Below are 27,633 nucleotides of genomic sequence, written 5' to 3' on the forward strand. Positions count from 1 at the left end.
TTTTGCTCACAAAATACAATGAAAGAGGTTGCACAATGGGCACGATAAAGGTCTCCCCACGATTTTTGCAAATGCGGGTTCTCCCGAATGACGGGAGAAACACACAGCCAATGGTTAAGAGCGATGGGAGCTGCAATGCAACACCAATTGGAGGAAATATATGGTTGTTACACCTGGATTATTATATTTTGTGAACAGCACCCTTCAGAGGGCATTGCTTTGCTCACAAAATACAATTAAAGAGGTTGCACAATGGGCACGATGCACATCTCCCCACAATTTTGCAAATGGATACATTGCACGATCTGAGTTTGATGTCTCTGCAGTTGCAAGGCTAGTGTTATTTCTCCTGAATGACGGGAGAACCACACAGCCAATGGCAAAGAGTGATGGGAGTTGCAATGCAACCCCAATTGGAGGACATATATTATTGTTATCCCTGGATTATTACCTTTTGTGAACAGAACCCTTCAGAGGGCATAGTTTTGCTCACAAAATACAATTAAAGAGGTTGCACAATGGGCACGATATACGTCTCCCCACGATTTTTGCAAATGCGGGTTCTCCCAAATGACGGGAGAACCACACAGCCAATGGCAAAGAGTGATGGGAGCTGCAATGCAACACCAATTGGAGGAAATATGATTCTTACCTCTGAGTTCTTACATTTTGTGCACGTAACCTTTCAGAGGGCATTGTTTTGCTCACAAAATACAACTTAAGAGGTTGCACAATGGGCACAATACACGTTTCCCCACGATTTTTGCAAACGCGGGTTCTCCCGAATGATGGGGGAACTACACAGCCAATGGTGAAGAGTGACGGGAGCTGCAATGCAACACCAGTTGGAGGAAATATATTATTGTTACCCCTGGATTGTTACATTTTGTGAACAGAACCCTTCAGAGGGCATAGTTTTGCTCACAAAATACAATGAAAGGGATTACACAATGGGCATGATACATGTCTCCCCACGACTTTTGCAAATGGATGTATTGCACAATCCGAGTTTGACATCTCTGCAGTTGCAAGGCCCAATGCTATTGCTCCCAAACGACGGGAGAACCGCATAGATTTGCTTTAAGAATGCAACCAATTCCATTTAACCAAAAGGGCCTGTTTAAGAGTCTGGGCTTTGCAAAGCTTTTGCTGAAAAGAGCCGATAGAGAGATGCTTCATGCAGAGACATAAAACTTGCAAGAGAATGGTTTGATCTGATCGATACAACAGTTGGCTTTTTAAAAATCTGGGTTTCATAGGTAGACAACTATCAAAACAACGGGGAAATTGGACCGAGGCTGCATGGCCGCTATGTCAACGGAAAGAAGCACACAACCTAAACTTGGCCTCCATGACAGGGTCGGTTTAATGTCGAGCAACCTCGTTGGAGTCTCCGTTTCCAAAATGTAAATGTTCTTGGAGCAATTGGCGAAATGTTATTTCCCCATTCCCCTCCCCATAGGATGTCTCATAGTGGGACGGAGAAGTTTCCAAAAAATGAGTTCAGCACCAGAAGAGAACATGGATCGGTCCCTGAAGACGGAGAACGGGAAGCGTTTGTAGAAAAATAAGCCATTTGATACAACGGGCAAAAGGGGGGAAAAACCGTCGGCGACGTACAACGGGGAAGAAACGGAGGAGTTAAAAGCACGTTTGGAAGGAGACGGGAAGGAAGGGAAGACAACTCCGCGCAACGCCAAGCTTCCTTCCGGCTCTTGGAGCCATTGAGAGCGGAGGAGGAGGAGGAAGAAGAGGAGGAGGATCCTGTCCTCCAGAAAGGTGCCTGGAGCCATCCTTCAAAAATGATACACATTTCCCAATCAACGTCCAGTCAAAGGGTCACTCTTGGCATTGGCGGAGCTCCCACATTGGCAGCGACACAATCCCACAAAACGCCAGGCTCGAGGAACACAACGTAGTTGCATCGTTGCTTCCGCCATTGTCCGAAAGAGTCGTCTCCGGATGCGCCGAAGACGACGCCCGCCATAATACTGTCTTGCCAAAACTCCGTCGAAAGGGACTAGGATTCAACACGTCTACGTTCACAACGGAAAGAAGGGGAGCGGAGTCCAGGAGTCCTTCAGTCCAGGGGCTCTTGCTTTATCCTGATGGCAGAGTTGGGCTGCGGCCGTCGGTCTTCGCGGCATAAAACGTACTCGCTGAACTGGGAGGAGTCCACCCCTCCACCGCAGGACGCCGCCACGGTGAAGCCCTTCTGGAATAACCGCTCCAGGACCTGTGCCAGATGTCAAAAGAGAGAAGTGTTAATATTGGACCCAACAGTAGGCCAAAGGCAATGCCCTTAAATCAGTAGTTTCCAGGCCGTGAGACCTAAAATAAGGTCCGTGGCTCTAGATTATTAAATATAGTTTTTCTGTGGGCGAGCAGATGGCAACTACTGGATGGCATATGGTCTGTATCAGAAACTAGAGCTGATGAGGTCCCTGGTCAAGTGGTCCCTAGTCAAAGTGGTCCCAAGTCAGTGTGGTCCCTGGTCAAAGTGGTGCTTAGTCAAGTGGTCCATAGTCAAAGTGGTCCCTGGTCAAGTGGTCCCTGGTCAAAGTGGTCCCTGGTCAAAGTGGTCCCTGGTCAAAGTGGTCCCAAGTCAAAGTGGTCCCTAGTCAAAGTGGTCCCAAGTCAATGTGGTCCATAGTCAAAGTGGTCCCTAGTCAAAGTGGTCACAAGTCAAGGTGGTCCCTCGTCCAAGTGGTCCCTAGTCAAAGTGGTCACAAGTCAAGGTGGTCCCAAGCTAATGTGGTCCCTGGTCAAAGTGGTCCCTTGTCAAAGTGGTCCCTAGTCAAGTGGTCCCAAGTCAAAGTGGTCCCTAGTCAAAGTAGTCCCAAGCCAATGTGGTTCCTGGTCAAAGTGGTCCCCAGTCAAAGTGGTCCCTGGTCAAAGTGGTCCCTAGTCAATGTGGTCCCTGGTGAAGTGGTCCCTGGTCAAAGTGGTCCCTAGTCAAGTGGTCCCCAGTCAAAGTGGTCCCAAGTCAATGTGATCCCTGGTCAAAGTGGTCCCTGGTCAAAGTGATCCCAAGTCAAAGTGGTCACAAGTCAAAGTGGTCCCAAGTCAAAGTGGTCTTTGATCAAAGTCATCCCTGGTCAAGAGATCCCTGGTCAAAGTGGTTCCCAACCAAGAGGTCTCTGGTCAAAGTGGTCCTTGGTCAAGTGGTCCCTGATCAAAAAAGGTTGGGAAACACTGCCTTAAATGCACAGATGTTTATAGGTCTCCAAGTGGCCTAGGTATAATAACACCATCAATATGCAACCGTCTCCATCCCAGTTAGAAAAGACCCAGTCAACATGTACTCTACTACTTTCATGGTTCTCTCCTAAAAGATAGAAGGAGTTCCATAGACTATTGAGTCTCACATCTTGCTGGTTTGAACAACCCACAGAATTAGGGTCCATTGAGTTAATTCTAATGTGTGTTCATCTTTTAATATATGTATTGGAGATGCAAGAAGAAGCGGGTAACACATTGATCATCACTATCATGAGACAGAGAACAAGAGGAGGAAGAAGAGCAGGAAGGGAAGTGGAAAAAGACGGAAATGAAAAAGAGGAAGAGGAGGGGGATGAGAAGAAGTGAAATAATAATAAGAAGAGGATGATGGGAAAAGGAGAAGGAGAAGTGGGAAGAAGAAGGAAAAGGAGAAGAGGAGAAGGGGAAGAAGAAAGAGATGATGATGAAGAAGAAAGAGAGGAGAAAGGGACGTAGAAAAAAATGGGGAAAGAGGGGAAGAAGAATGAAGAGAAGGAGGTGATAAAGAGGGATGGAATAAGAAGAGGAGAAGGGGGAAAAGAAGAAAAAGAACAAGAGGAGGAGGAGGAGGAGGAAAGGAAGGAGGAGAAGTGGAATAATAAGAGGAGGAGGAGGAAGAAGAAGAAAAAAGGAAAAGGAGGAGAGAAAGTGGAAGAAGATGGAGATGAAGAAGAGGAGGAGGTGAAGAATGAGGAAGATGAGGGGTTAAGGAGAAGTGGAATAAAAAAGGAAGAGGAGGAGGAGAGGGAGGAGGAGGAGTAGAAGAGGTGGAAGAAGAAGAAGAAGAAGAAGAAGAAGAAGAAGAAGAAGAAGAAGGAAAGCAGAAGAAGATGGAGATGAAGAAGAGGAGGAAGTGAAGAAGAATGAGGAAGAGGAGGGGTTAAGGAGAAGTGGAATAAAAAAAGAAGAGGAGGAGGAGAGGAAGGAGGAGGAGTAGAAGAGGTGGAAGAAGAAGAAGAAGAAGAAGAAGAAGGAGGAGGAAAGCAGAAGAAGATGGAGATGAAGAAGAGGAGGAGGTGAAGAATGAGGAAGATAAGGGGTTAAGGAGAAGTGGAATAAAAAAAGAAGAGGAGGAGGATAGGAAGGAGGAGGAGGAGGAGTAGAAGAGGTGGAAGAAGAAGAAGAAGAAGAAGAAGAAGAAGAAGGAAAGCAGAAGAAGATGGAGATGAAGAAGAGGAGGAAGTGAAGAAGAATGAGGAAGAGGAGGGGTTAAGGAGAAGTGGAATAAAAAAAGAAGAGGAGGAGGATAGGAAGGAGGAGGAGGAGGAGTAGAAGAGGTGGAAGAAGAAGAAGAAGGAAAGCAGAAGAAGATGGAGATGAAGAAGAGGAGGAGGTGAAGAATGAGGAAGATAAGGGGTTAAGGAGAAGTGGAATAAAAAAAAGAAGAGGAGGAGGATAGGAAGGAGGAGGAGGAGTAGAAGAGGTGGAAGAAGAAGAAGAAGAAGAAGAAGAAGAAGAAGAAGAAGAAGAAGAAGGAGGAAAGCAGAAGAAGATGGAGATGAAGAAGAGGAGGAGGTGAAGAATGAGGAAGATAAGGGGTTAAGGAGAAGTGGAATAAAAAAAGAAGAGGATGAGGAGAGGAAGGAGGAGGAGGAGTAGAAGAGGTGGAAGAAGAAGAAGAAGAAGAAGAAGGAAAGCAGAAGAAGATGGAGGTGAAGAAGAGGAGGAAGTGAAGAAGAATGAGGAAGAGGAGGGGTTAAGGAGAAGTGGAATGAGAAGAAGAGGAAGAGGAGGAGGAGGAGGAAGGGAAGTGGTAGAAGAAGATGAAGAGCATGAGGAGGAGGAGGACATAGTAGTCGTCATCATCGCCTGCAACAGAAAGGAGACTGAGGTTTCCCATAGTGTTTTGGTTTCCATTTCCAGGCCGCCCCTTCTTCCTCCCAACAGACACAATCCATATTCCTCCAGACGCCGGAAATCTCCGGAGGCTCAACCGGATGGACGCCCGGCGATGGTGAAAGGGACGCAGCAGAAGCTGCCGAGGATCCGCGCCATCCATTTCCGTCAGGATCCCCGGCACATTATGCAGTGATAATTCTATAAGTTATTCCTAAATGACTCGAGTGTGATTAAAGTCTTGCTTACAGCAAACCTCTGCAGAAAAAAACCCAAATATTAATCACACAAACAAGCACTCTGCGGGGCCGTTGAGTGCATTACGGAGTAAAAGACTGGCTGGGAGTGATATTGATGCCACCTTTTAAGCGGAGAGAGAGCAATGCCGGGTTTTCCATCATAAGAGGAAAATGAAACCATAACTCATCATTAACACATAGAGAGGAAAGCAACCAGCCACCGCTATAGGAAGGAGCCGCTTTGGAGATACAAGTCTCGTTTCAGAGTGGAAAACGGAGTAGGATTGTTGATATTATTATTATTATTATTATTATTATTATTATTATTATTGTTACTATTATTGGGATTGTTAAGGGTCATCCATCAATGGGATGCCTCTAGGAATTTCTAGATCTTCCAATGGAATCCTGGCACCAAATATAGGGTTATTTAATGACATTTCCATGGTTTCTGGTAGTTCTTGGTTACACCAGGGACATGCCTCCCATGGAGACAAGAGTATTAATCTATATATGTGTGTGTGGTTATTTTATGACATTTCCATGGTTTCTGGTAGGTCTCAGTTACACCAGGGACATGCCTCCCATGGAGACAAGGGTATTCATCTATATATCCATATATATATGTGTACAGGAGTTGATTATAAATTGTATGATTTTAACTGTATTTGTGTTTAGATTGGCTGCAGTAATGCTGGAGTGGCCTAAGTCAGAGGAGTTCTCCATGTGCGTTGCCATGGAGACCGATGCAGGAGAGAGGGAAGTGGGAGGAGCTTAGAGGGGAGAGTTTGAAAAAACGGCAGTTAAAAATCAGTTAGGGGTTTAGGTTTAGAGGAGTTAGGTTCAGAGGAGTGAGGAGTTAGGAGTTGGGAGAGAAGGAAAGGAAAGGTGGCGGAGTGACTTGTGAAGCAAAACTTGAGGCTTTGAAAAGCTGGGTTTGGCTATTGGAAGTTTCTCAGGCTAGTGCAGCCGAATGATGAAACATAGCTGGTATTCTTTTAGTCTAAGGAGAGGCTAAAGAACAGTTTACTTAGTATTTGATCTAGGGAGGATCAACTAAGGGAAACATCCCTGTATGGAAACTTTGTCTGAAACAAGTGCTCTACGTCAGAAAGATACTGTGTTACTTGAAAGAATGAACTGTTAAAGTTACAAGTATTATTCCAAGTGCAACAAGGAAAAGTTACGTCTTGCAACCACATGCTGTGTACTTAATAAAATTGTTAACTTTTATTTGAAGGTCGCCTCAGCTCCGTCTATTCTGTGTCCAAAGTGCCATTTCTCACAATATTACAACTTACCTCACGTGGTGGCAGAAACGCAGGGAAAAGTAACCAAATAAATCTACATTCTTCTCTCCAGTCACGCTACAGTATATACAGTGTCATTACTACTAAGTTATTACTTTCTTAATAAAGGAGGAGGTGCAATTGAACAGCCTCCCTCCTAACTTGATGGTAAATTTGGTTCCTAATCGGCAACCTCCATTGCAAATCGGCTAGTTCTTTTTAAAATTGGGAACTGGGGTAAAACCTCCTGAATACTGGTTCCTTTCAAATTGGTGGCAACAATAAATCATCCCTCAGCTTCCCTGCTTCTTTTCAATATGTGTGTGTGTGTGTGTGGTTATTTTATGACATTTCCATGGTTTCTGGTAGTTCTTGGTTACACCAGGGACATACCTCCCATGAAGACAAGGGTATTCATCTATATATCCATATGTGTGTGTGTGTGGTTATTTTATGACATTTCCATGGTTTCTGGTAGTTCTTGGTTACACCAGGGACATACCTCCCATGGAGACAAGGGTATTCATCTATATATCCATATATATCCATATATATCCATATGTGTGTGTGTGTGTGTGGTTATTTTATGACATTTCCATGGTTTCTGGTAGTTCTTGGTTACACCAGGGACATGCCTCCCATGGAGACAAGGGTATTCATCTATATATCCATATATATCCATATATATCCATATATATATATATGTGTGTGTGTGTGTGTGGTTATTTTATGACATTTCCATGGTTTCTGGTAGTTCTTGGTTACACCAGGGACATGCCTCCCATGGAGACAAGGGTATTCATCTATATATCCATATATATCCATATATATCCATATGTGTGTGTGTGTGTGTGGTTATTTTATGACATTTCCATGGTTTCTGGTAGTTCTTGGTTACACCAGGGACATGCCTCCCATGGAGACAAGGGTATTCATCTATATATCCATATATATCCATATATATCCATATGTGTGTGTGTGTGTGTGTGTGTGTGGTTATTTTATGACATTTCCATGGTTTCTGGTAGTTCTTGGTTACACCAGGGACATGCCTCCCATGGAGACAAGGGTATTCATCTATATATCCATATATATCCATATATACCTATATATACCTATATATATATATATGTGTGTGTGTGTGTGTGTGTGTGTGTGTGTGTGTGGTTATTTTATGACATTTCCATAGTTTCTGGTAGTTCTTGGTTACACCAGGGACATACCTCCCATGGAGACAAGGGTATTCATCTATATATCCATATATATCCATATATACCCATATATGTGTGTGTGTGTGTGGTTATTTAATGACATTGCCATTGTTTCTGGAAGTTCTTGGTTACACCAGGGACATGCTTCCCATGGAGACAAGGGTATTCATCTATATATCCATATATACCCATATATATGTGTGTGTGTGTGGTTATTTTATGACATTTCCATGGTTTCTGGTAGTTCTTGGTTACACCAGGGACATGCCTCCCATGGAGACAAGGGTATTCATCTATATATCCACACACACACACACATGGTTATCTTATGACATTTCCATGGTTTCTGGTAGTTCTTGGTTACACCAGGGACATGCCACCCATTGAGACAAGGGTATTGATATATATGGATATATATATATATATATATATATATATATATATGGATATATATATATATATATATATATATATATATATATATGGATGTCACCATGTCAATGGGGCAAAGAATCCACTCTGGGTTGAGGGAGCTCTCCAAGGTGCTGAACCTTAAGGACCTTTGGAGAGGTCCTTAAAAGAGACTTCTCATCCTATACATCCAATGGGGCTACTTTATTTGAAACTATTGAGTCTTTGCTGGCTTCTGAGATGAATTTAGATGACACTCGCACCCATCCCGATTGCACCCAAGGCTTCCGTCAAAGAGAAAACCCAAACGGGTTTGGCCATGACGTGCCTCTCCATTCCCAAAACACCCAGTTCAGGTGACAGAGAAGCACAAAACGTAATTGGCGATCAAGATAAGATTCAGATGCTTTATAGTATTATTATAATAATATTAAAAAGGGATGTTATCCACCTTTGAACCCTTAAGCCTCGAGGAAAGACAGCTGTCACATCTCCCTCTTCCCTCGGGAGGAGAGCTTTGGCAACGCAATTAAAAAAGGGAGCGTCTGGGAGGGAATAAACTCACATATGAGGATCCAACCTTGATACTATGCAGTGCCGTTCTTCGCTTGGCCTCAATCTAGCCATTTAGTCCCAACTCGAATTGAGATCAAATTGGGACATAAGGTTTGATGCCTTTTGGTCCCAATTGTCCTCAAGGGAAAGGACAACGATGAACCCTTGAAACTTTGAATATATTTTAATATATTTTAATTGTGAATTTTAAAAATACTGTTTTTATTTAGTCCTGCTTTTATGTTTGCATATTTGTATACGGTGGTGCAGCGGATTAAACCGCTGAGCTGCTGAACTTGCTGACTAAGTTGGCCGTTCACATTAATTCATCTCTTTCTTCCTTTCCTTCCTTCTTTCCTTTTCCTTCCTTCCTTTCTTCTTTCCTGCACTAGTGGCACAGCGGGTTAAACCGCTGAGCTGCTGAACTTGCTGACTAAGTTGGCAGTTCACATTAATTCATCTCTTTCTTCCTTTCCTTCCTTCTTTCCTTTTCCTTCCTTCCTTTCTTCTTTCCTGCACTGGTGGCACAGCGGGTTAAACCGCTGAGCTGCTGAACCTGCTGACTAAGTTGGCAGTTCACATTAATTCATCTCTTTCTTCCTTTCCTTCCTATTTTCCTTTTCCTTCCTTCCTTCCTTCCTTCCTTCCTTCCTTCCTTCCTTCCTGCACTGGTGGCACAGCGGGTTAAACCGCTGAGCTGCTGAACTTGCTGACTAAGTTGGCAGTTCACAATTAATTCATCTCTTTCTTCCTTTCCTTCCTATTTTCCTTTTCCTTCCTTCCTTCCTTCTTTCCTGCACTGGTGGCACAGCGGGTTAAACCGCTGAGCTGATGAACTTGCTGACTAAGTTGGCCATTCACATTAATTCACCTCTTTCTTCCTTTCCTTCCTTCTTTCCTTTTCCTTCCTTCCTTCCTTCTTTCCTGCACTGGTGGCACAGTGGGTTAAACCGCTGAGCTGATGAACTTGCTGACTAAGTTGGCCGTTCACAATTAATTCATCTCTTTCTTCCTTTCCTTCCTTCTTTCCTTTTCCTTCCTTCCTTCCTTCCTTCTTTCCTGCACTGGTGGCATAGCGGATTAAACCGCTGAGCTGCTGAACTTGCTGACTAAGTTGGCCATTCACATTAATTCATCTCTTTCTTCCTTTCCTTCCTTCTTTCCTTTTCCTTCCTTCCTTCCTTCTTTCCTGCACTGGTGGCACAGTGGGTTAAACCGCTGAGCTGCTGAACCTGCTGACTAAGTTGGCAGTTCACATTAATTCATCTCTTTCTTCCTTTCCTCCCTTCTTTCCTTTTCCTTCCTTCCTTCCTTCTTTCCTGCACTGGTGGCACAGCGGGTTAAACCGCTGAGCTGCTGAACTTGCTGACTAAGTTGGCAGTTCACATTAATTCATCTCTTTCTTCCTTTCCTCCCTTCGTTCCTTTTCCTTCCTTCCTTCCTTCTTTCCTGCACTGGTGGCACAGCGGGTTAAACCGCTGAGCTGCTGAACTTGCTGACTAAGTTGGCAGTTCACAATTAATTCATCTCTTTCTTCCTTTCCTTCCTTCTTTCCTTTTCCTTCCTTCCTTCTTTCCTGCGCTGGTGGCACAGCGGGTTAAACCGCTGAGCTGCTGAACCTGCTGACTAAGTTGGCAGTTCACATTAATTCATCTCTTTCTTCCTTTCCTCCCTTCTTTCCTTTTCCTTCCTTCCTTCCTTCCTTCCTTCCTTCCTTCTTTCCTGCACTGGTGGCACAGCGGGTTAAACCGCTGAGCTGCTGAACTTGCTGACTAAGTTGGCAGTTCACATTAATTCATCTCTTTCTTCCTTTCCTCCCTTCGTTCCTTTTCCTTCCTTCCTTCCTTCCTTCTTTCCTGCACTGGTGGCACAGCGGGTTAAACCGCTGAGCTGCTGAACTTGCTGACTAAGTTGGCAGTTCACAATTAATTCATCTCTTTCTTCCTTTCCTTCCTATTTTCCTTTTCCTTCCTTCCTTCCTTCTTTCCTGCACTGGTGGCACAGTGGGTTAAACCGCTGAGCTGATGAACTTGCTGACTAAGTTGGCAGTTCACATTAATTCACCTCTTTCTTCCTTTCCTTCCTTCTTTCCTTTTCCTTCCTTCCTTCTTTCCTGCACTGGTGGCACAGTGGGTTAAACCGCTGAGCTGATGAACTTGCTGACTAAGTTGGCCGTTCACAATTAATTCATCTCTTTCTTCCTTTCCTTCCTTCTTTCCTTTTCCTTCCTTCCTTCCTTCTTTCCTGCACTGGTGGCACAGCGGGTTAAACCGCTGAGCTGCTGAACTTGCTGACTAAGTTGGCAGTTCACATTAATTCATCTCTTTCTTTCCTCCCTTTCCTTTCCTTCCTTCCTTCTTTCCTGCGCTGGTAGCACAGTGAGTTAAACCGCTGAGCTGCTGAACTTGCTGACTGCAATGTTAGCAGTTCAAATCTGGGGAGTTTGGTGAGTTCCTGCTGTTAGGCCCAGCTTCTGCCAACCTAGCAGTTCGAAAACATGCAACTGTGAGTAGATCAATAAGTACCGCTTCTATGGGAAGATAACGGTGCTCCATGCAGTCATGCCGGCCACATGCCTTAGGAGGTGTCTATGGACAATGCCGGCTCTTCTGCCTAGAAATGGAGATGAGAACCACCCTCCAGAGTCGGACACAACTAGACTTAATGTCAAGGGGAAACTTTTATCTTTACTATAGTTTAAATTGTATGTTGATGTTTTTATGTCAAGCCACTTTGAATTTCCTATGGGAGAGATTGTTGTTGTTGCTGTTATTATTATTATTATTATGTTTATTTATATCCCACGTTTTGCAAAGGGAGAGATCAATGCTATGCATCCCAAAGTGATGCCCCGTCAGTGCATCCTTCCCTATTGTTCTGGTTAACTTCCTATTCTCCGATAAGGTAAAGGTATTCTCCTGGCATTAAGTCCATAATAATAATAATAATAATAATAATAATAATAATAATAACAACAACAACAACAACAACAACAGCAACAACAACAACAACAATTGTTGAATGGGACACAACCAGGAAATGAAGATAGGGGATTTTGGTTCAGGTTAGGAGATGGATTATCCTTGGAACCATGGAAATGATAATAATAATAATAATTATAATTATAATTATTCAGAACCCCCTGAATCCAGGGAGCGGTGTGCGCTTCCGCTGTCAGCCCCAGCTTCTGTCAACCTAGCAGTTCGAAAACATGCAAATGTGAGTAGATCAATAGGTACTGCTCCGGTGGGAAGGTAATGGCGCTCTATGTAGGCATGCCGGCCACATGACCTTGGAGGTGTCTATGGACAATGCCAGCTCTTTGGCTTAGAAATGGAGATGAGCAGCAGAGTCCCAGAGTCGGACACGACTGGACTTAATGTCAAGGGACAACCTTTACCTTTACCTTATTATTATTACTATTATTATTGGGTTGTTGAAGACCATGGCCATGTTCTAGAGGCATTCTCTCCTGACGTTTTGCCTGCATCTGTGGCAAGCATCCTCAGAGGTAGTGAGGTCTGTTGGAACTAGGAAAAAAGGGTTTATATATCTGTGGAATGACGTCCAGGGTGGGACAAAGGACTCTTGTCTGCTGGAGCTAGGTGTGAATGTTTCAACTGACTACCTTGATTAGCATATAATGGCCTGACAGTGCCTAGAGCAAACTTTTGTTGAGAGGTGATTAGACCTCACTACCTCTGAGTATGCTTGCCATAGATGCAGGCAAAACGTCAGGAGAGAATGCCCCTAGACCATGGCCATAGCCCAAAAAAACCTACAACAACCCAGTGATTCCGGCCATGAAAGCCTTCGACAATACATCATTATTATTATTCCTCACTTTAAACTGTTTTATTATTTGTGTATTTGTCTATTTTAAGTTATATTTTAAGTTGTACGGCAATGCTTTTAATTGTGAGACACTTTGAGTCTCCGTATGGAGAGAAAACGTGGGATATAAATAAACATTATAACAACAACAACAACAACCATCTCTCCCGAAGGAGATTCAAACTGGCTTGACATAAACACGTCAACATACAATTTAAAATATAGTAAAGATAAAGGTTTCCCCTTGACATTAAGTCTAGTTGTGTCCGACTCTGGAGGTTGGTTCTCATCTCCATTTCTAAGCCAAAGAGCCGGCGTTGTCCATGGACACCTCCAAGGTCATGTGGCCAGCATGACTGCATGGAGTATTGTTACCTTCCTATTGATCTACTCACTAGGTTGGTGTAGGTTTTTTCGGGCTATATGGCCATGTTCTAGAAGCATTCTCTCCTGACATTTCACCTGCATCTATGGCAAGCATCCTCAGAGGTAGTGAGGTCTGTTGGAACTAGGAAAGTGGGTTTATATATCTGTGGAATGACCAGGGTGGGAAAAAGGACTCTTGTCTGCTGGAGCTGTGGTCAGCTGAAACATTCACACCTAGCTCCAGCAGACAAGAGTCCTTTGTCCCACCCTGGTCATCCCACAGATATATAAACCCTTTTCCCTAATTCCAACAGACCTCACTACCTCTGAGGATGCTTGCCATAGATGTAGGCAAAACGTCAGGAGAGAATGCCTCTAGAACATGACCATATAGCCTGAAAAAACCTACAACAACCCAGTGATTCTGGCCATGAAAGCCTTCGACGATCTACTCACAGTTGAATGTTTTTGAACTGCTAGGTTGGCAGAAGCTGGAGCTAACAGTGGGAGCTCACCCAACTCCCCAGATTTGAATTGCTAACCTTGCAGTCAGCAAGTTCAGCAGCTCAGCGGTTTAACCCGCTGCGCTACCAACGCAGGAAAGAAGGAAGGAAGGAAAAAGAAAGAAGGAAGAAAGAAAGAGATGAATGAATGTCTCCGATACTAATTGCAAAACTTTAAAAAAGAAAAAAACAAGGGACTCAAAAGAGGAGGAAAAAAAAGAACCCAATCAACGCCCTCCCCACATATATATTTCTGAAGGGGAAAAAAAGAAACTCTTTTCAGTACAAAGTAGAACACATTTGGTTGAAAATACTCTGGGCAATTTCGACAGAGAGAGAGAGAGAGAAAGAGAGAAAGAAAGAGAGAAAGAGAGAGAGAAAAAGTGCAGAGATCATTTTTTTAAGTCCCTCCCGCAGGCTCCATCATTTAATTATGAGTGGGACATAAATTATGCATTTACACATTGTTGCATTTGCTACAAAGTGGCATGCAGAAGCGGCTCCCCCTTTTCCCTCTTCCTCGTGTCTCGGATCTGTGTGTATGTGTGTCGTTGTGGTGCGCTCTCTTCCCTCCTAAGGGCGCTTTGGAAGGGAGGGGAAAAAAAAGAAAAGACTGTGGGGTATGCGCTGATGGAAAAAAAATTAGCATTTGTCAGCCCAACACCATTATGCGAGCAGCATGGTGCTAACATACACAAAATCTCAATCTGGTTTTATTCCCCCTGCTTTGACTTTTAAAGGGGGGAAGAAGGGAGGGAAAGAGGGAAAGAAAATAAATAAAGAAAGAAAGAAAGAAAGGGAAGGAGAGAGGGAAGGAAGACAAAGAATGAAGGAGGGAGGCCAAGGAGAGAGAAAGCAAAGAAGGAAAGGGAATGAATGAGTGAGCAAAGAAGGGAAGGAAGAAGGGGAGAATGATGAGAAAGGAAGGAAGGAAGGAAGGAAAAAGAAAAAAAGAAAGGAAAAGGAAGAAAGAAAGAAAGAAAGAAAGAGGAAGGAAGACGGAAAAGAAGAAAAGAAGGAAGGAAAAGGAAGGAAGGAAGGAAGGAGGAAAGAAGGAAGAAAAGGAAGGAAAGAAGGAAGGAAGAAAGAAAGGGAGGGAGGAAGAGAAGGAGAGAGGGAAGAAAGAAGGAAGGAAGAAAAAGAATGAAGGAGGGAGGCCAAGGAGAGAGAAAACAAAGAAGGAAAGGGAATGGATAAGTGATCAAAGAAGGGAAGGAAGAAGGGGAGAATGATGAGAAAGGAAGGAAGGAAGGAAGGAAGGAAGGAAAAAGAAAAAAAGAAAGGAAAAGGAAGAAAGAAAGAAAGAAAGAAAGAAAGAGGAAGGAAGACGGGAAAGAAGAAAAGAAGAAAGGAAAAGGAAGGAAGGAAGGAAGGAAGGAAGGAAGGAAGGAAGGGAGAGAAGGAGAGAGGGAAGAAAGAAAAAGAATGAAGGAGGGAGGCCAAGGAGAGAGAAAGCAAAGAAGGAAAGGGAATAAGGGAGTGAGCAAAGAAGGGAGGGGAGAATGATGAGAAAGGAAGGAAGGAAGGAAAAGGAAAAAAGAAGAAAGGAAAAGGAAGGAAGAAGAGAAAGAAGGAAGAAAAGAAGGAAAGAAGGAAAAGGTAAGAAGGAAGAATAGGAAGAAAGAGAGGAAAGAAGAAAGAAAAGGCAAGAGGAAACCAAGAGGAAAGACGGAAGGAAAAGGAAAGAAGAAAGAAAAGGAAGGAAGAAGAGAAAGAGGAAGGAAAGAAGGAAGGAAAGGAAGGAAAAGGAAGAAAGACAGGAAAGAAGAAAAGGAAAGGAAAGAAGGAAGGAAGGAAGAGAAAGGAAGGAAGGAAGAGAAAGGAAAGAAGGAAGGAAAATGAAGAGAAGAAAGAAGAAAGAAGAAAGGAAGGAAGGAAGGGAAAGGAAAGAAGGAAGAAAAGGAAGAAAGAGAGGAAAGAAGAAAGAAAAAGTAAGGAAGGAAAAGGAAAGAGGGAAGAAAGAGGAAAGATGGAAGGAAAGGAAAGAAGGAAGGAAAGGAAGGAAAGAAGGAGCGAAAGGATAGGAAAGGACAGTGAGGAAGGAATGAATGAAGGAAGGAAGGAAGGAAGGAAGGACGGAAGGAAGAAAAAGAGTAGGTGAGTAAGTAAAAGAAAGGAAGGAAGGGGACGAAAGAAAGAGGGATAAGGGGAAAAGGGAGGAAGTTAGGAAAGGAAGGAATAGGAAAGGAGAGGAATGCGTGAATGAGGAAGGAATAAAGGAAAAGGAAGAAGGATGAGAAAGAAAGGAAAAAAAGAAGGGAAAAGATAGATGGAAGGAAGAAGGATACTAAGGAAGGAAAGAGGCACAAAGGAATGTAGGAAAGAAGGAGGGAATGGGAAGGGATGAGTGAGGAAAGAAGGAAGGAAGAGTAAGGAAGAAAGGAAGAAAGAGGGCTGAGAAAGAAGGAAGAAAAGAAAGAGAGAGAGAGACAGAAAGAAAGAAAGGAAAGAAAGGACGGAAGGGGACGAAAGAGGAAGGGAAGAGGGACAAAGGAATGTAGGAAAGAAGGAGGGAATGGGAAGGGATGAGTGAGGAAAGAAGGAAGGAAGAGTAAGGAAGAAAGGAAGAAAGAGGGCTGAGAAAGAAGGAAGAAAAGAAAGAGAGAGAGAGAGACAGAAAGAAAGAAAGGAAAGAAAGGACGGAAGGGGACGAAAGAGGAAGGGAAGAGGGACAAAGGAAGTAAAGAGGGAATGAGAGGGAGGTGGGAAAGAGAGAAGGAAGAAAGAAAGTAAGCAAGGAGTGGGGGAAAGGAAGTTAAAGCATTAAAACAAACGTACTTGGCGGAAGTGTCTCTATGTGCATGTAACCAAAAGTTAAAAACAGACACTGGAAACTGGGGGGTGGGGGGTGACACCTTGTGCGAGTCCCACTCTCTCAGCCTCACCTGGACGGAATTGAGCCGGCAGTAGCCGTTGAGGGGGAAGCGGATGACGTGGGTGGGGTCCTGGTTCCACCCGGCGTTGACGGAGTTGCACATGACGTCCCCGGTCTCGGGGAAGATCTCCTCGATGAGGGCCTTCTCCCCGCTGAGGGCGATGCGCTCGCCGAGGTCCGGCGTGACCCGCACCACCAGGCAGTCGCAGGGCTGGAAGTGCTTCTTCTGCTCCCGCTCCTGCTTCCACCGCTCCAGCTCCTTGATCATCGGCTGCAACTGGTAGTAGCGGGCCTCTTCATACAAAAGGTGGAAGTCCTGCCAAGGAAGCAGGGACAGGCACATGGGTCGTAAATGGCTCAAAAGTCATTACAAAACTGGGGTGTGTGTGTGTGCTTGCATTTTGTTTCTAAAGTGTTCCCTCGCTCTTTCGCTGTTTGCTTTCCATGCACTCGCTGTTTTGCGGTTAGGGTTTAGAATTAATATTTATTTATTTATTATTTTATTCACAATATTTATATTCCACCCTTCTCACCCCGCAGGGTGAGCAGTAATGGCAGAGTGTTTCATCTATGCTGATGATTGTGCCATTACTGCTCAAGCAGGGAGCTTTGAGATGGTAGAACAGAAGCTCTCCGAAGCTCTAGGTGCCCTTACTGCCTATTACAGGGAAAACCAGCTGATCCGTAATCCATCTAAAACACAGACATGTGCCTTTCACCTTAAGAACAGACAAGCATCCCGAGCTCTGAGGATTATTACCTGGGAAGGAATCCCACTGGAGCATTGCAGTGCAACCAAATACCTGGGAGTCACTCTGGACCGTGCTCTGACCTACAAGAAGCACTGCCTGAACATCAAGCAAAAAGTGGGTGCCAGAAACAACATCATGCAAAAGCTGACTGGCACAACCTGGGGATCACAACCAGACACAGTGAAGACATCTGCCCTTGCGCTGTGCTACTCTGCTGCTGAGTACGCATGCCCAGTGTGGAACACATCTCACCACACTAAAACAGTGGATGTGGCTCTTAATGAGACATGCCGCATTATCACGAGGTGTCTGCGCCCCACACCACTGGAGAAATTACACTGCTTAGCCGGTATTGCACCACCTGACATCCACCGGGAAGTAGCAGCCAATAGTGAAAGGACCAAGGCAGAGACATCTCCAGCTCATCCCCTGTTTGGGTATCAGCCAGCACGCCAACGACTTAAATCTAGACATAGTTTTCTAAGATCTACAGAGACACTCGCTGGAACACCTCAGCAAGCGAGAGTCCAAAAGTGGCAGGCTCAAACCCAGCACCTCAATCCGTGGGTGATACCAAATGAGAGACTCCCCCCTGGGCACACAGGACTGGGCGACTTGGAAGGCGCTGAACAGACTGCGCTCTGGCACCACGAGATGCAGAGCCAACCTTAAGAAATGGGGCCACAAAGTGGAATCCTCGGCATGCGAGTGCGGAGAAGAGCCAACCACTGACCACCTACTGCAATGCAACCTGAGCCCTGCCACATGCACAAGGGAGGACCTTCTCACAGCAACACCAGAGGCACTCCAAGGGGCCAGATACTGGTCAAAGGACATTTAACCAACTACCAAACTCACAAGTTGTGTATTTTTCTGTTTGTTTGCTTTGTTCTGTTAGAAATGTAATATAATGGACTGGTTGCTCTGACACGACAAATAAATAAAACCCCGCAGGGGACTCAGGGCAGATTACAATGCACATATACATGGCAAACATTCAATGCCAAAGACACACAACATATATAGACAGACACACAGAGGCTATTTACCATTCCAGCTTTTTTCATGAGGGTATTCTGGCCATCAGACTGACTGAAAGCCAAAACCAAACTCACAACAACATCTGTTATAGAACTCCAATATGCTGATGACAATGTCATCTGTGCACATTCAGAAGAAGACCTACAAGCCACTCTAAACACCTTCGCAGAAGTATATGAGAAGTTTGGCCTGTCACTGAACATTGAGAAAACCAAAGTGCTGTCCAGCAGTCACAAACCAACCCATCTGCAATACCAGAAATATAACTTAATGGTGTAACATTAGAAAATGTTGACCATTTCTGCTTCCTTGGCAGCCACCTCTCCACAAAAAGTCAACATTGACATTGAAATACAACACCGCCTGAGCTCTGCGAGTGCAGCATTTTTCCGAATGAAGCAGAGAGTGTTTGAGGACCGGGACATCCGTAGGGATACCAAGGTGCTTGTTTATAAAGCTATTGTCCTCCCAACCCTGCTCTACGCCTGTGAGACGTGGACTGTCTACAGACGTCACATGCAACTCCTGGAAAGATTCCATCAGCGCTGCCTCTGTAAAATCCTGCAAATCTCTTGGGAAGACAGACGGACAAATGCCAGCATGCTGGAAGAAGCAAAGACCACCAGCACTGAAGCGATGGTCCTCCGCCATCAACTCCGCTGGACGGGCTGCGTTGTCCAGATGCCCGACCACCATCTCCCAAAGCAGTGAATGGGAAACATAATGTTGGTGGACAGGAAAATAGACTGAAAGATGGATTCAAAGCCAACCTTTAAAACTGTGGCAAAGACACCGAAAACTGGGAAGCCCTGGCCCTTGAGCTCTCTAACTGGAGGTCAGCTGTGACCAGCAGTGCTGTAGAATTTGAAGACGCACGAATGGAGGATGAAAGGGAGAAATGTGCCAAGAGGAAGGTGTGTCAAGCCAACCCTTCTGTCTGGAAACTTATGTCCTCACTCTTGAAGAACATGCGGATCAAGAGTAGGAGTCCACAGCCACCTACGGACTCATTGCCAAGACACCACATTTATTATTTATTATTTATTTCGGTTACTTCTACCCCGCCCTTCTCACCCCGGAGGGGACTCAGGGCAGCTTACAAAGGCACAATTCGATGCCAGCATCAACCTAACAGTAGAATAAAACAATATAGCAGCAATTAAACAATTAACAATCCGTTTCTGCATTACAACAATAAAACCAATAAACCACTAAAACCGATTTCACCTAATTAACACTCAGCGTTTGCCATCTCATAGTCTAAGTTTCAATTCCACTTTGTCAGTCCTGTCAGTCCTAGTCGTCCGATTGTCCTTATCTAGTTGTCAGATTGCCTGAAGGCCTGGTCCCACAACCACGTTTTTAATTTCCTCCTAAAGGAGAGGAGGGATGTTGATGGCCTGATTTCCCCCGGGAGTGAGTTCCACAGATGAGGGGCCACCACTGAGAAGGCCCTGCTCCTCGTCCCCACCAGCCTCACTTGTGATAGCGGTGGGGTCGAGAGCAGGGCCTCCCCAGATGATCTCAAACTCCGAGGTGGGACGTACAGGGAGATGCGTTCGGACAGGTACGCTGGACCGGAACCGTACAGGGCAGTGTTTCTCAACCTGGAGGTCGGGACCCCTGAGGGGGTCGTGAGGGGGTGTCAAAGGGGTCGCCAAAGACCATCCGAAAACATAGTATTTCCTGGTGGTCATTGGGATTCTGTGTGGGAAGTTTAACCCAATTCTGTTGTTGGTCGAGTTCCGAATGCTCTTTGATTGTAGGTGAACTATAAATCCCAACAACTAAAACTCCCAAATGCCAAGGTCTATTTTCCCCCAGACTCTACCAGTGTTCACATTTGGGCATACTGAGTATTCGTGCCAAGTTTGGTCCAGATCCATCATTGCATGAATCCACAACACTCCTCTGGATATAGGTGAACTACAACTCCCAAACTCAAGATCAATGCCCACCAAACCCTTCCAGTGTTTTCTGTTGGTCATGGGAGTTCTGTGTGCCAAGTTCAGTTTAAATCCATCGCTGGTGGAGTTCAGAATGCTCTTTGATCAGTGTTTCTCAACCTGGGGGTCGGGACCCCTGAGGGGGTCGCGAAGGGGTGTCAGAGGGGTCGCCAAAGACGATCAGAAAACATAGTATTTTCTGTTGGTCATTGGGATTCTGTGTGGGAAGTTTGACCCAATTCTAATGCTGGTTGAGTTCAGAATGCTCTTTGATTGTAGGTGAACTATAAATCCCAACAACTACAACTCCCAAATGTCAAGGTCTATTTTCTCCAGTCTCCACATTTGGGCATATTGAGTATTTGTGCCAAGTTTGGTCCAGATCCATCATTGCATGAATCCACAGCGCTCCTCTGGATATAGGTGAACTACAACTCCCAAACTCAAGATCAATGCCCACAAAACCCTTCCAGTGCTTTCTGTTCGTCATGGGAGTTCTTTGTGCCAAGTTCAGTTTAAATCTATCGCTGGTGGAGTTCAGAATGCTTTTTGATTATAGGTGAACTATAAATCCCAGCAACTACAACTCCCAAATTACAAAATCAATCCTCTCCCCCAATCCCACTAGCATTCACATTTGGGCATATTGGGTATTTGTGCTCAATTTATTCCAGTGAATGAAAATATATCCCGCATATCGGATATTTACATTGCGATTTATAACCGTACTAAAATGACTGTTATGAAGTAGCAATGAAAACAATATTATGGTTGGGGGTCACCACAACATATGGAACTGCATTAAGGGGTCATGGCATTAGCAAGGTTGAGAACCACTGGTATAGGGTTTTGTAGGTCAAAACCAGCACCTTGAATTGTGCCCGGAACTGAATCGGCAGCCAGTGGAGCTGACACAACGGGGGGGGGGGGGGGGTGTGCTCCCTGTATGACGCTCCGGTGAGTAATCTGGCTGCCGCTCGCTGGACCAGTTGAAGTTTCCGGACAGTCTTCAAGGGCAACCCCACGTAGAGTGTGTTGCAGTAGTCTATTCGGGATGTAACAAGAGCGTGGACCACTGCAGCCAGATCTGACTTCCCAAGGTACGGGCGCAGCTGGCGCACAAGTAAGTAAGTAAGTAAATAACAATAATGAGAATGTGATGGCAAAAGATAGAGAAGTTGAAGGTGTGAATGATCCTGAACATCTCCTTCTGCAAGGCTAGTAATGTAGGCATTGAAGGGAAATTTTTTTTGGAAGGTCCACCAGGAGCTCCACCTCTGGGCATTTCCAAAGGCCTTTCTATGGAGTCTTGCTTCTCAGCCGCTGCGGCTGATGTCTCCAAACCCGCTGCCAATCTGATGCTGCTAAATCAGATAAGACTCCCACTTTGCCGGATGACGCAGGGAGCAAAGAGCAGGAATCGGGCCCAGAAAGTGTTGACAAAACAAAGCCGCTGTTTCTCGTTTCCTACAGGAAAGTCAACCGTGCTGCTATTTATTTATTTACTGTTTTTGGATGCTGATTTTCTCAGCAACTCAAGGCAATTTGGTAAAAGATCTACGCCAGCGCAAAAGCTGGAAGGACAAGAGAACTCAAGAACATCTGGTGGACAAAGAAAGCTGAAGATATCCAACACCTGACAGATACCCATGATGCTCAGGGATTTTTCAAAGCCACAAAGATCATCTATGGCGGTGTTTCTCAACCTGGGGGTCGGGACCCCTGGAGGGGTCACGAGGGGGTGTCAGAGGGGTTAATCAAAGTTTGGAACAGACACAAAGATAAACTATATAAGAGAACCCCATTATGGCTATCACCACTTGAAGCCTCTCAAAGAAGAACATTAGGATGGAACGATTGGCCTAAATACAAAGACATAATAAAAAAGGAAGGAGGAGAATTTAAGATTAAAACACAACAAGAACTAAAAAACATAAACAGCAGAATCTCGTGGTTTCAATACGAACAAATTAAAGAACACTTTAAGATAGACAAAGAAAAAGGATTTGAAGAAGGTACAAACTTCTGGGACAAGATAATGCAAACCGAAAACAAACTTTGTATATCAATTTCAAAGATATACAAAAAACTACTAGAGGAAGAAAGAGACTCAGAAAACGGAAAACCTATATGAGAAAGTGGAAAGAAAATTTAGGAAGAGAAATAAGAAAAGAAGAATGGGAAGAAGTATGGAACAAGAAATTAAAATATTCAAAAGCAATGGAACTCAAAGAAAATTGGTTTAAAATAGCCTACAGGTGGTATCTAACACCACACAGATTAGGCAAATTCAATAAAAATACAAGCACAAAATGCTGGAAGTGTAGAAAACAGGAAGGGACATACTACCACTTATGGTGGACCTGCCCGAAAGCACAACATTATTGGAAAAACATACAAAAATCATTACAAAAATTACTAAAGATAGATATACCTTGGAAACCAGAAACATTCTTATTAGGGATCCACAGCTTAAAGATGGAAAAAAATTAAGGATAAACTTTTATTCTTACTAACAACAGCAGCCAGAATAATATATGCAAAACATTGGAAGGATAAAGAACCCCGGGAAGAAGAAGAATGGCTAAAAAAGATCTTGGACATAAGAAACATGGATAAACTAACCTGTATACTATCAAAAAGAAAGGGCACTCCATCAACATAAATAGACTGGAAACAGGTAACAATATATTTGACAAAAGAAAAAAACATGAAAAAAATTACATGAAGGAGATGAAAGCAAAGCAAAAAGGGGAGAGCAGAAGAACGACAAAAGATGAGAAGCCCAACAGGAAGCAAGAACAAAAGAACAGGAAGCACCTCTGGAAGATACCGGGAAGTCAACATCGGATTCACTTCAACCACACACACCCCCCTTTTCCCTCACAGCGACTTTTCTAACTTCCATTTTCCTCACCTGCCACAATATCTATCTTCAGCAACCACCAAACAGCATTCTTTCTATCCTACCCCCTCTATACTATCTCCCTCTCCCATCTAATCCATCTTTTGCCCCCTCCCCTCTTATATTTCCCCACCCAGTTATGGTATGTTTTATATTTTTGTTCTTTTTTTAAACTAAAACCAATAAAGATTATTTTAAAATTAAAAAACCAAACACCATCAGAAAACACAGTTTTGTGTGAGAAGTTTGACCCAATTCTATCATTGGTGGGGTTCAGAATGCTCTGTGATTGTAGGTGAACTATAAATCCCAGCAACTACAACTCCCAAATGTCATGGTCTATTTTCCCCAAACTCCACCAGTGTGCACATTTGGGCATATTGAGTATTCGTGCCAATTTTGATCTTGATCCATCATTGTTTCAATTCCATCGATGGTGGAGTTCAGAGTGCTCTTTGATTGTAGGTGAACTATAAATCCCAGCAATTACAACTCCCAAATGACAAGGTCTATTTTCCCCCAAACTCCACCAGTGTTCACATTTGGGCATATTGAGTATTTGTGCCAATTTCGATCTTGATCCATCATTGTTTCAATTCCATCGATGGTGGAGTTTAGAGTGCTCTTTGATTGTAGGTGAACTATAAATCCCAGCAATTACAACTCCCAAATGACAAGATCTATGTTCCCCCAAACTCCACCAGTGTTCACATTTGGGCATATTGAGTATTCGTGCCAATTTTGATCTTGATCCATCATTGTTTCAATTCCATCGATGGTGGAGTTCAGAGTGCTCTTTGATTGTAGGTGAACTATAAATCCCAGCAATTACAACTCCCAAATGACAAAATCCCCCCAACCCTACCAACATTCAAATTTGGGCATGTTGGGTATTTGTGCTAAATTTGGTCCAGTGAATGAAAATGCATCCTGCATATCAGATATTTACATGATGATTCATAACAGTAGCAAAATTACAGTTACAAAGTAGAAACGAAAATAATGTTGTGGTTGGGGGTCACCACCACATGAGGAACCGTATTAAGGGGTTGCGGCATTAGGAAGGTTGAGAAACACTGATCTATGGACCAAGAAACCATGGGATACAGCCTCTACGCTCATCAGATGGAACCAAACTTCTGAAGGACCAAAAATCAATTGCACTACTTTGAAAAGAACTCTACCAAAGCCTCCTGAATAACAGCTCCAATGTAGCCAAAGAGGTCCTCTCATAAATCCCACAACAACAAACCAGGGATGAGCTTGCAGAACTGCTAAGTTTGGAAGAAGTCAGCAACGTCATCAGCCAACAAGAAAACAACAAAGCCAGCGGACCTGATGGGATCCCTGCTGAAATCTTTAAAAAGGGAGGACCTGAGCTGACATACCAACTCCACCAGCTCATAGAAAAAGTGTGGGTGACCGAGAAAATCCAAGCAGACTTCAAGGACGCCACCATCATCACCCTCTTCAAAAAAGGGGAAAGAACAGAGTGTAGAAACTATCGAGGTATCTCCCTTCTAACCTCCGCTGGGAAAATCCTCGCAAGAATCCTTGCAAACCGCCTTCTGCCCCTCTCAGAGGAACCGTGGACATGATCTTCACTGCACGACATCTCCAGGAAAAATGCAGGGAACCAAACCAACCTCTGTCCATGGCATTCATCGACCTTGCCAAGGCATTCGACACAGTGAATCGCAGTGCTCTCTGGACCATCCTCCAAAAAATCGGTGACCAAACAAATTTGTGAACATCCTGCAGCTCCTCTATGATGCCAACAGTTTTGGACAGCAGTGGCTCCCAAAGTGACCCATTTAAGGTGGAATCAGGTGTCAAACAGGGATGTGTTATCGCCCCAACTCTATTCTCCACCTTCATCGCTATGATACTTCACCTTGTTGATGGGAAGCTTCCCACCGGAGTGGAAATCATCTATCGGACAGATGGCAAGCTATTCAACCTCAGCAGACTGAAAGCCAAAACCAAGGTTACAACAACATCCGTTATAGAACTCCAGTATGCTGATGACAATGTCATCTGTGCACATTCAGAAGAAGACCTACAAGCCACTCTGAACATGTTTGCAGAAGCATACAAGAAGCTCGGTCTGTCATTAAAGATCGAGAAAACCAAAGTGCTCTTCCAGCAGTCACCAGCCAATCCCTCTCCAGTGTCAGAGATATAGCTTAATGGTGTAACATTAGAAAATGTGGACCATTTCCGCTCCCTTGGCAGCCACCTCTCCACCAAAGTCACCATTGACACTGAAATTCAACACCGCCTGAGCTCTGCAAGTGCAGCATTTTCCCAAATGAAGCAGAGAGTGTTTGAGAACTGGGACATCTGTAGGGATACAAAGGCGCTTGTTTATAAAGCTATTGTCCTCCCAACCCTGCTATATGCCTGCGAAACGTGGACTGTCTACAGACGTCACATGCAACTCCTGGAACGTTTCCATCAGCGCTGCCTCCGGAAAATCCTGCAAATCTCTTGGGAAGACAAGCGGACAAATGTCAGCATGCTGGAAGAAGCAAAGACCACCAGCATTGAAGCGATGCTCCTCCACCATCAACTCCACTGGACTGGCCATGTTGTCCGGATGCCTGACCACCGTCTCCTAAAGCAGTTGCTCTACTCCGAACTCAAGAATGGAAAGCGGAATGTTGGAGGACAGGAAAAGAGATTGAAAGATGGGCTCAAAGCCAACCTTAAAAACTCTGCCATAGACACTGAGAACTGGGAAGCCCTGGCCCTTGAGCGCTCCAGTTGGAGGTCAGCTGTGACCAGCAGTGCTGCAGAATTTGAAGAGGTATGAATGGAGGGAGAAAGAGAGAAATATGCCAAGAGGAAGGCGCGTCAAGCCAACCCTGACCGAGACTGCCTTCCACCTGGAAACCGATGCCCTCACTGCAGGAGAGGATGCAGATCAAGAATAGGGCTCCACAGCCACCTACGGACCCACTGCTAGTACACTGACCTTGGAAGACAATCCTACTTGGACTACAAGGGATTGTCTAAAGTAACAGTGACTGCAAATAGCCAAAGCCTATGTATAGTACATGCTTTTACAGATTTAAAGATTCAAAGCCAACCTTAAAAACTGTGGCAGAGACACCGAGAATCGGGAAGCCCTGGCCCTTGAGTGCTCTAACTGGAGGTCAGCTGTGACCAGCAATGCTGCAGAATTCAAAGAGGCACGAATGGGGGGCGAAAGGGAGAAATGTGCCAAGTTACGAACAAGATCGGTCTCAAGTTGAATTTGTATGTAAATTGGAATACGGACATTTTAAAAGTGTACCTCCAGCCATAGATAGATAGATAGATAGATAGATAGATAGATGGATGGATGGATGGATGGATGGATGGATGGATGGATGGATGGATAGATAGATAGATAGATAGATAGATAGATAGATAGATAGGTAGATGGATAGATAGATAGATAGTCAGATGGATAGATGGATGGATGGATGGATAGATGGATGGATAGATGGATAGATAGATAGATAGATAGATAGATAGATAGATAGATAGATGGACAGACAGACAGACAGACAGACAGATAGTAGGGATGTGCAATCCATTTAAAAATGGTTCAAAAGTCTGAGGACCTCACAACCAATGAATGCTTGCCATAGATGCAAGCGAAACGTCAGGAGAGAATGCTTCTAGAACATGGCCATATAGCCCGAAAAACCTACAACAACCCAGTGATTCCAGCCATGAAAGCCTTCGACTAAACAGCAGCTCTGTTTCGAATTGGTACAAATGTGAAAACTGGATTAACTATTAAAGGGATTGGGGGGGGGGGTTCTCTCAAGAGAGGGACCTGTCAGAGGTACCGCACTGTCAAGTCTCATCTTATTAGCAACTGGAACGGTAGTTAATATTCACCGTCAAGACACCCGGCGGATGCGATAATAGGGAATCGCAAGCCAGGAACACACTGGCGGCGACGGCCTCCTCCGTTGCTCACTGCTGGCTCAGCCTCCGAAAAGCAACACTTCTTCTCCTTCCCCCCAAAATCTGTAATCCTCCGAGGGAGACATTATCTCCAAGTGTGTACTTGGAAGTGGTCCTCATGGAACCTCTTTGAGAAAAATGGTTTTGGATTGTTCCGTCTCGCAGGGAACACGGAAACAAAACAACAGCAATGGTTAGTGTGCTGATCGTCCACCCTCAGCTGTTTCCGGTCACTTCCTTTTCCTTCCCCTTTGCCTTTGGGAGGATCTCTATGGGAAACCCAAGCAATTCAGCTCAGCTCATCGCCAAAGAGGAAACACTCCGATTTCCGTGCTCTTTCCAAGCCAAGCCCAAGCCAGAAATCCGCCTTCCACCTCCAACATCTGACCATGTTTCTCTTTCTGACTTGAACAGTCAGCAGAGAAAAATATTCTGTCATCAGCGATCCCCAAACACTAGCCCTTCAGTTGCCTTGGAGACACTTAAGAGCATCTGTATATCGTACATTTTATAGATACTTAAAAGCATATATTAGGCTTGGGCGATCCAGTTCGTTAATTTCGTAATTCGTTATTAATTCGTATTTAAATTAGCTTACGATCCAATATTGAGCCATGCAGGAATAGTGTGAGGAGTAATTAAGAAT

The 27,633-nt window shown here is 44.3% G+C and overlaps 1 protein-coding gene across 4 annotated transcripts in view; it reads right to left on the minus strand.

Moving 5' to 3' along the window:
* Positions 1–1,342: 1,342 nt before the first annotated feature.
* KCTD15 (potassium channel tetramerization domain containing 15) overlaps positions 1,343–27,633 on the minus strand; it is a 109,715-nt gene continuing 83,424 nt past the window's right edge. For all 4 annotated transcript variants that reach the window (XM_067470960.1, XM_067470959.1, XM_060788460.2 and 1 more), the window contains exons 4-5: positions 16,391–16,696; positions 1,343–2,236 (exon numbers count right to left, since the gene is read on the minus strand). In XM_067470960.1, the coding sequence (XP_067327061.1) occupies positions 2,081–2,236; positions 16,391–16,696 (462 nt within the window). In that variant the 3' untranslated portion in view covers positions 1,343–2,080. The remainder of the gene's footprint in view (positions 2,237–16,390; positions 16,697–27,633) is intronic.

The sequence above is a fragment of the Anolis sagrei genome, chromosome 8 (genome assembly GCF_037176765.1).
Source record: "Anolis sagrei isolate rAnoSag1 chromosome 8, rAnoSag1.mat, whole genome shotgun sequence".
Classification (NCBI taxonomy): Eukaryota; Metazoa; Chordata; class Lepidosauria; order Squamata; family Dactyloidae; genus Anolis; species Anolis sagrei.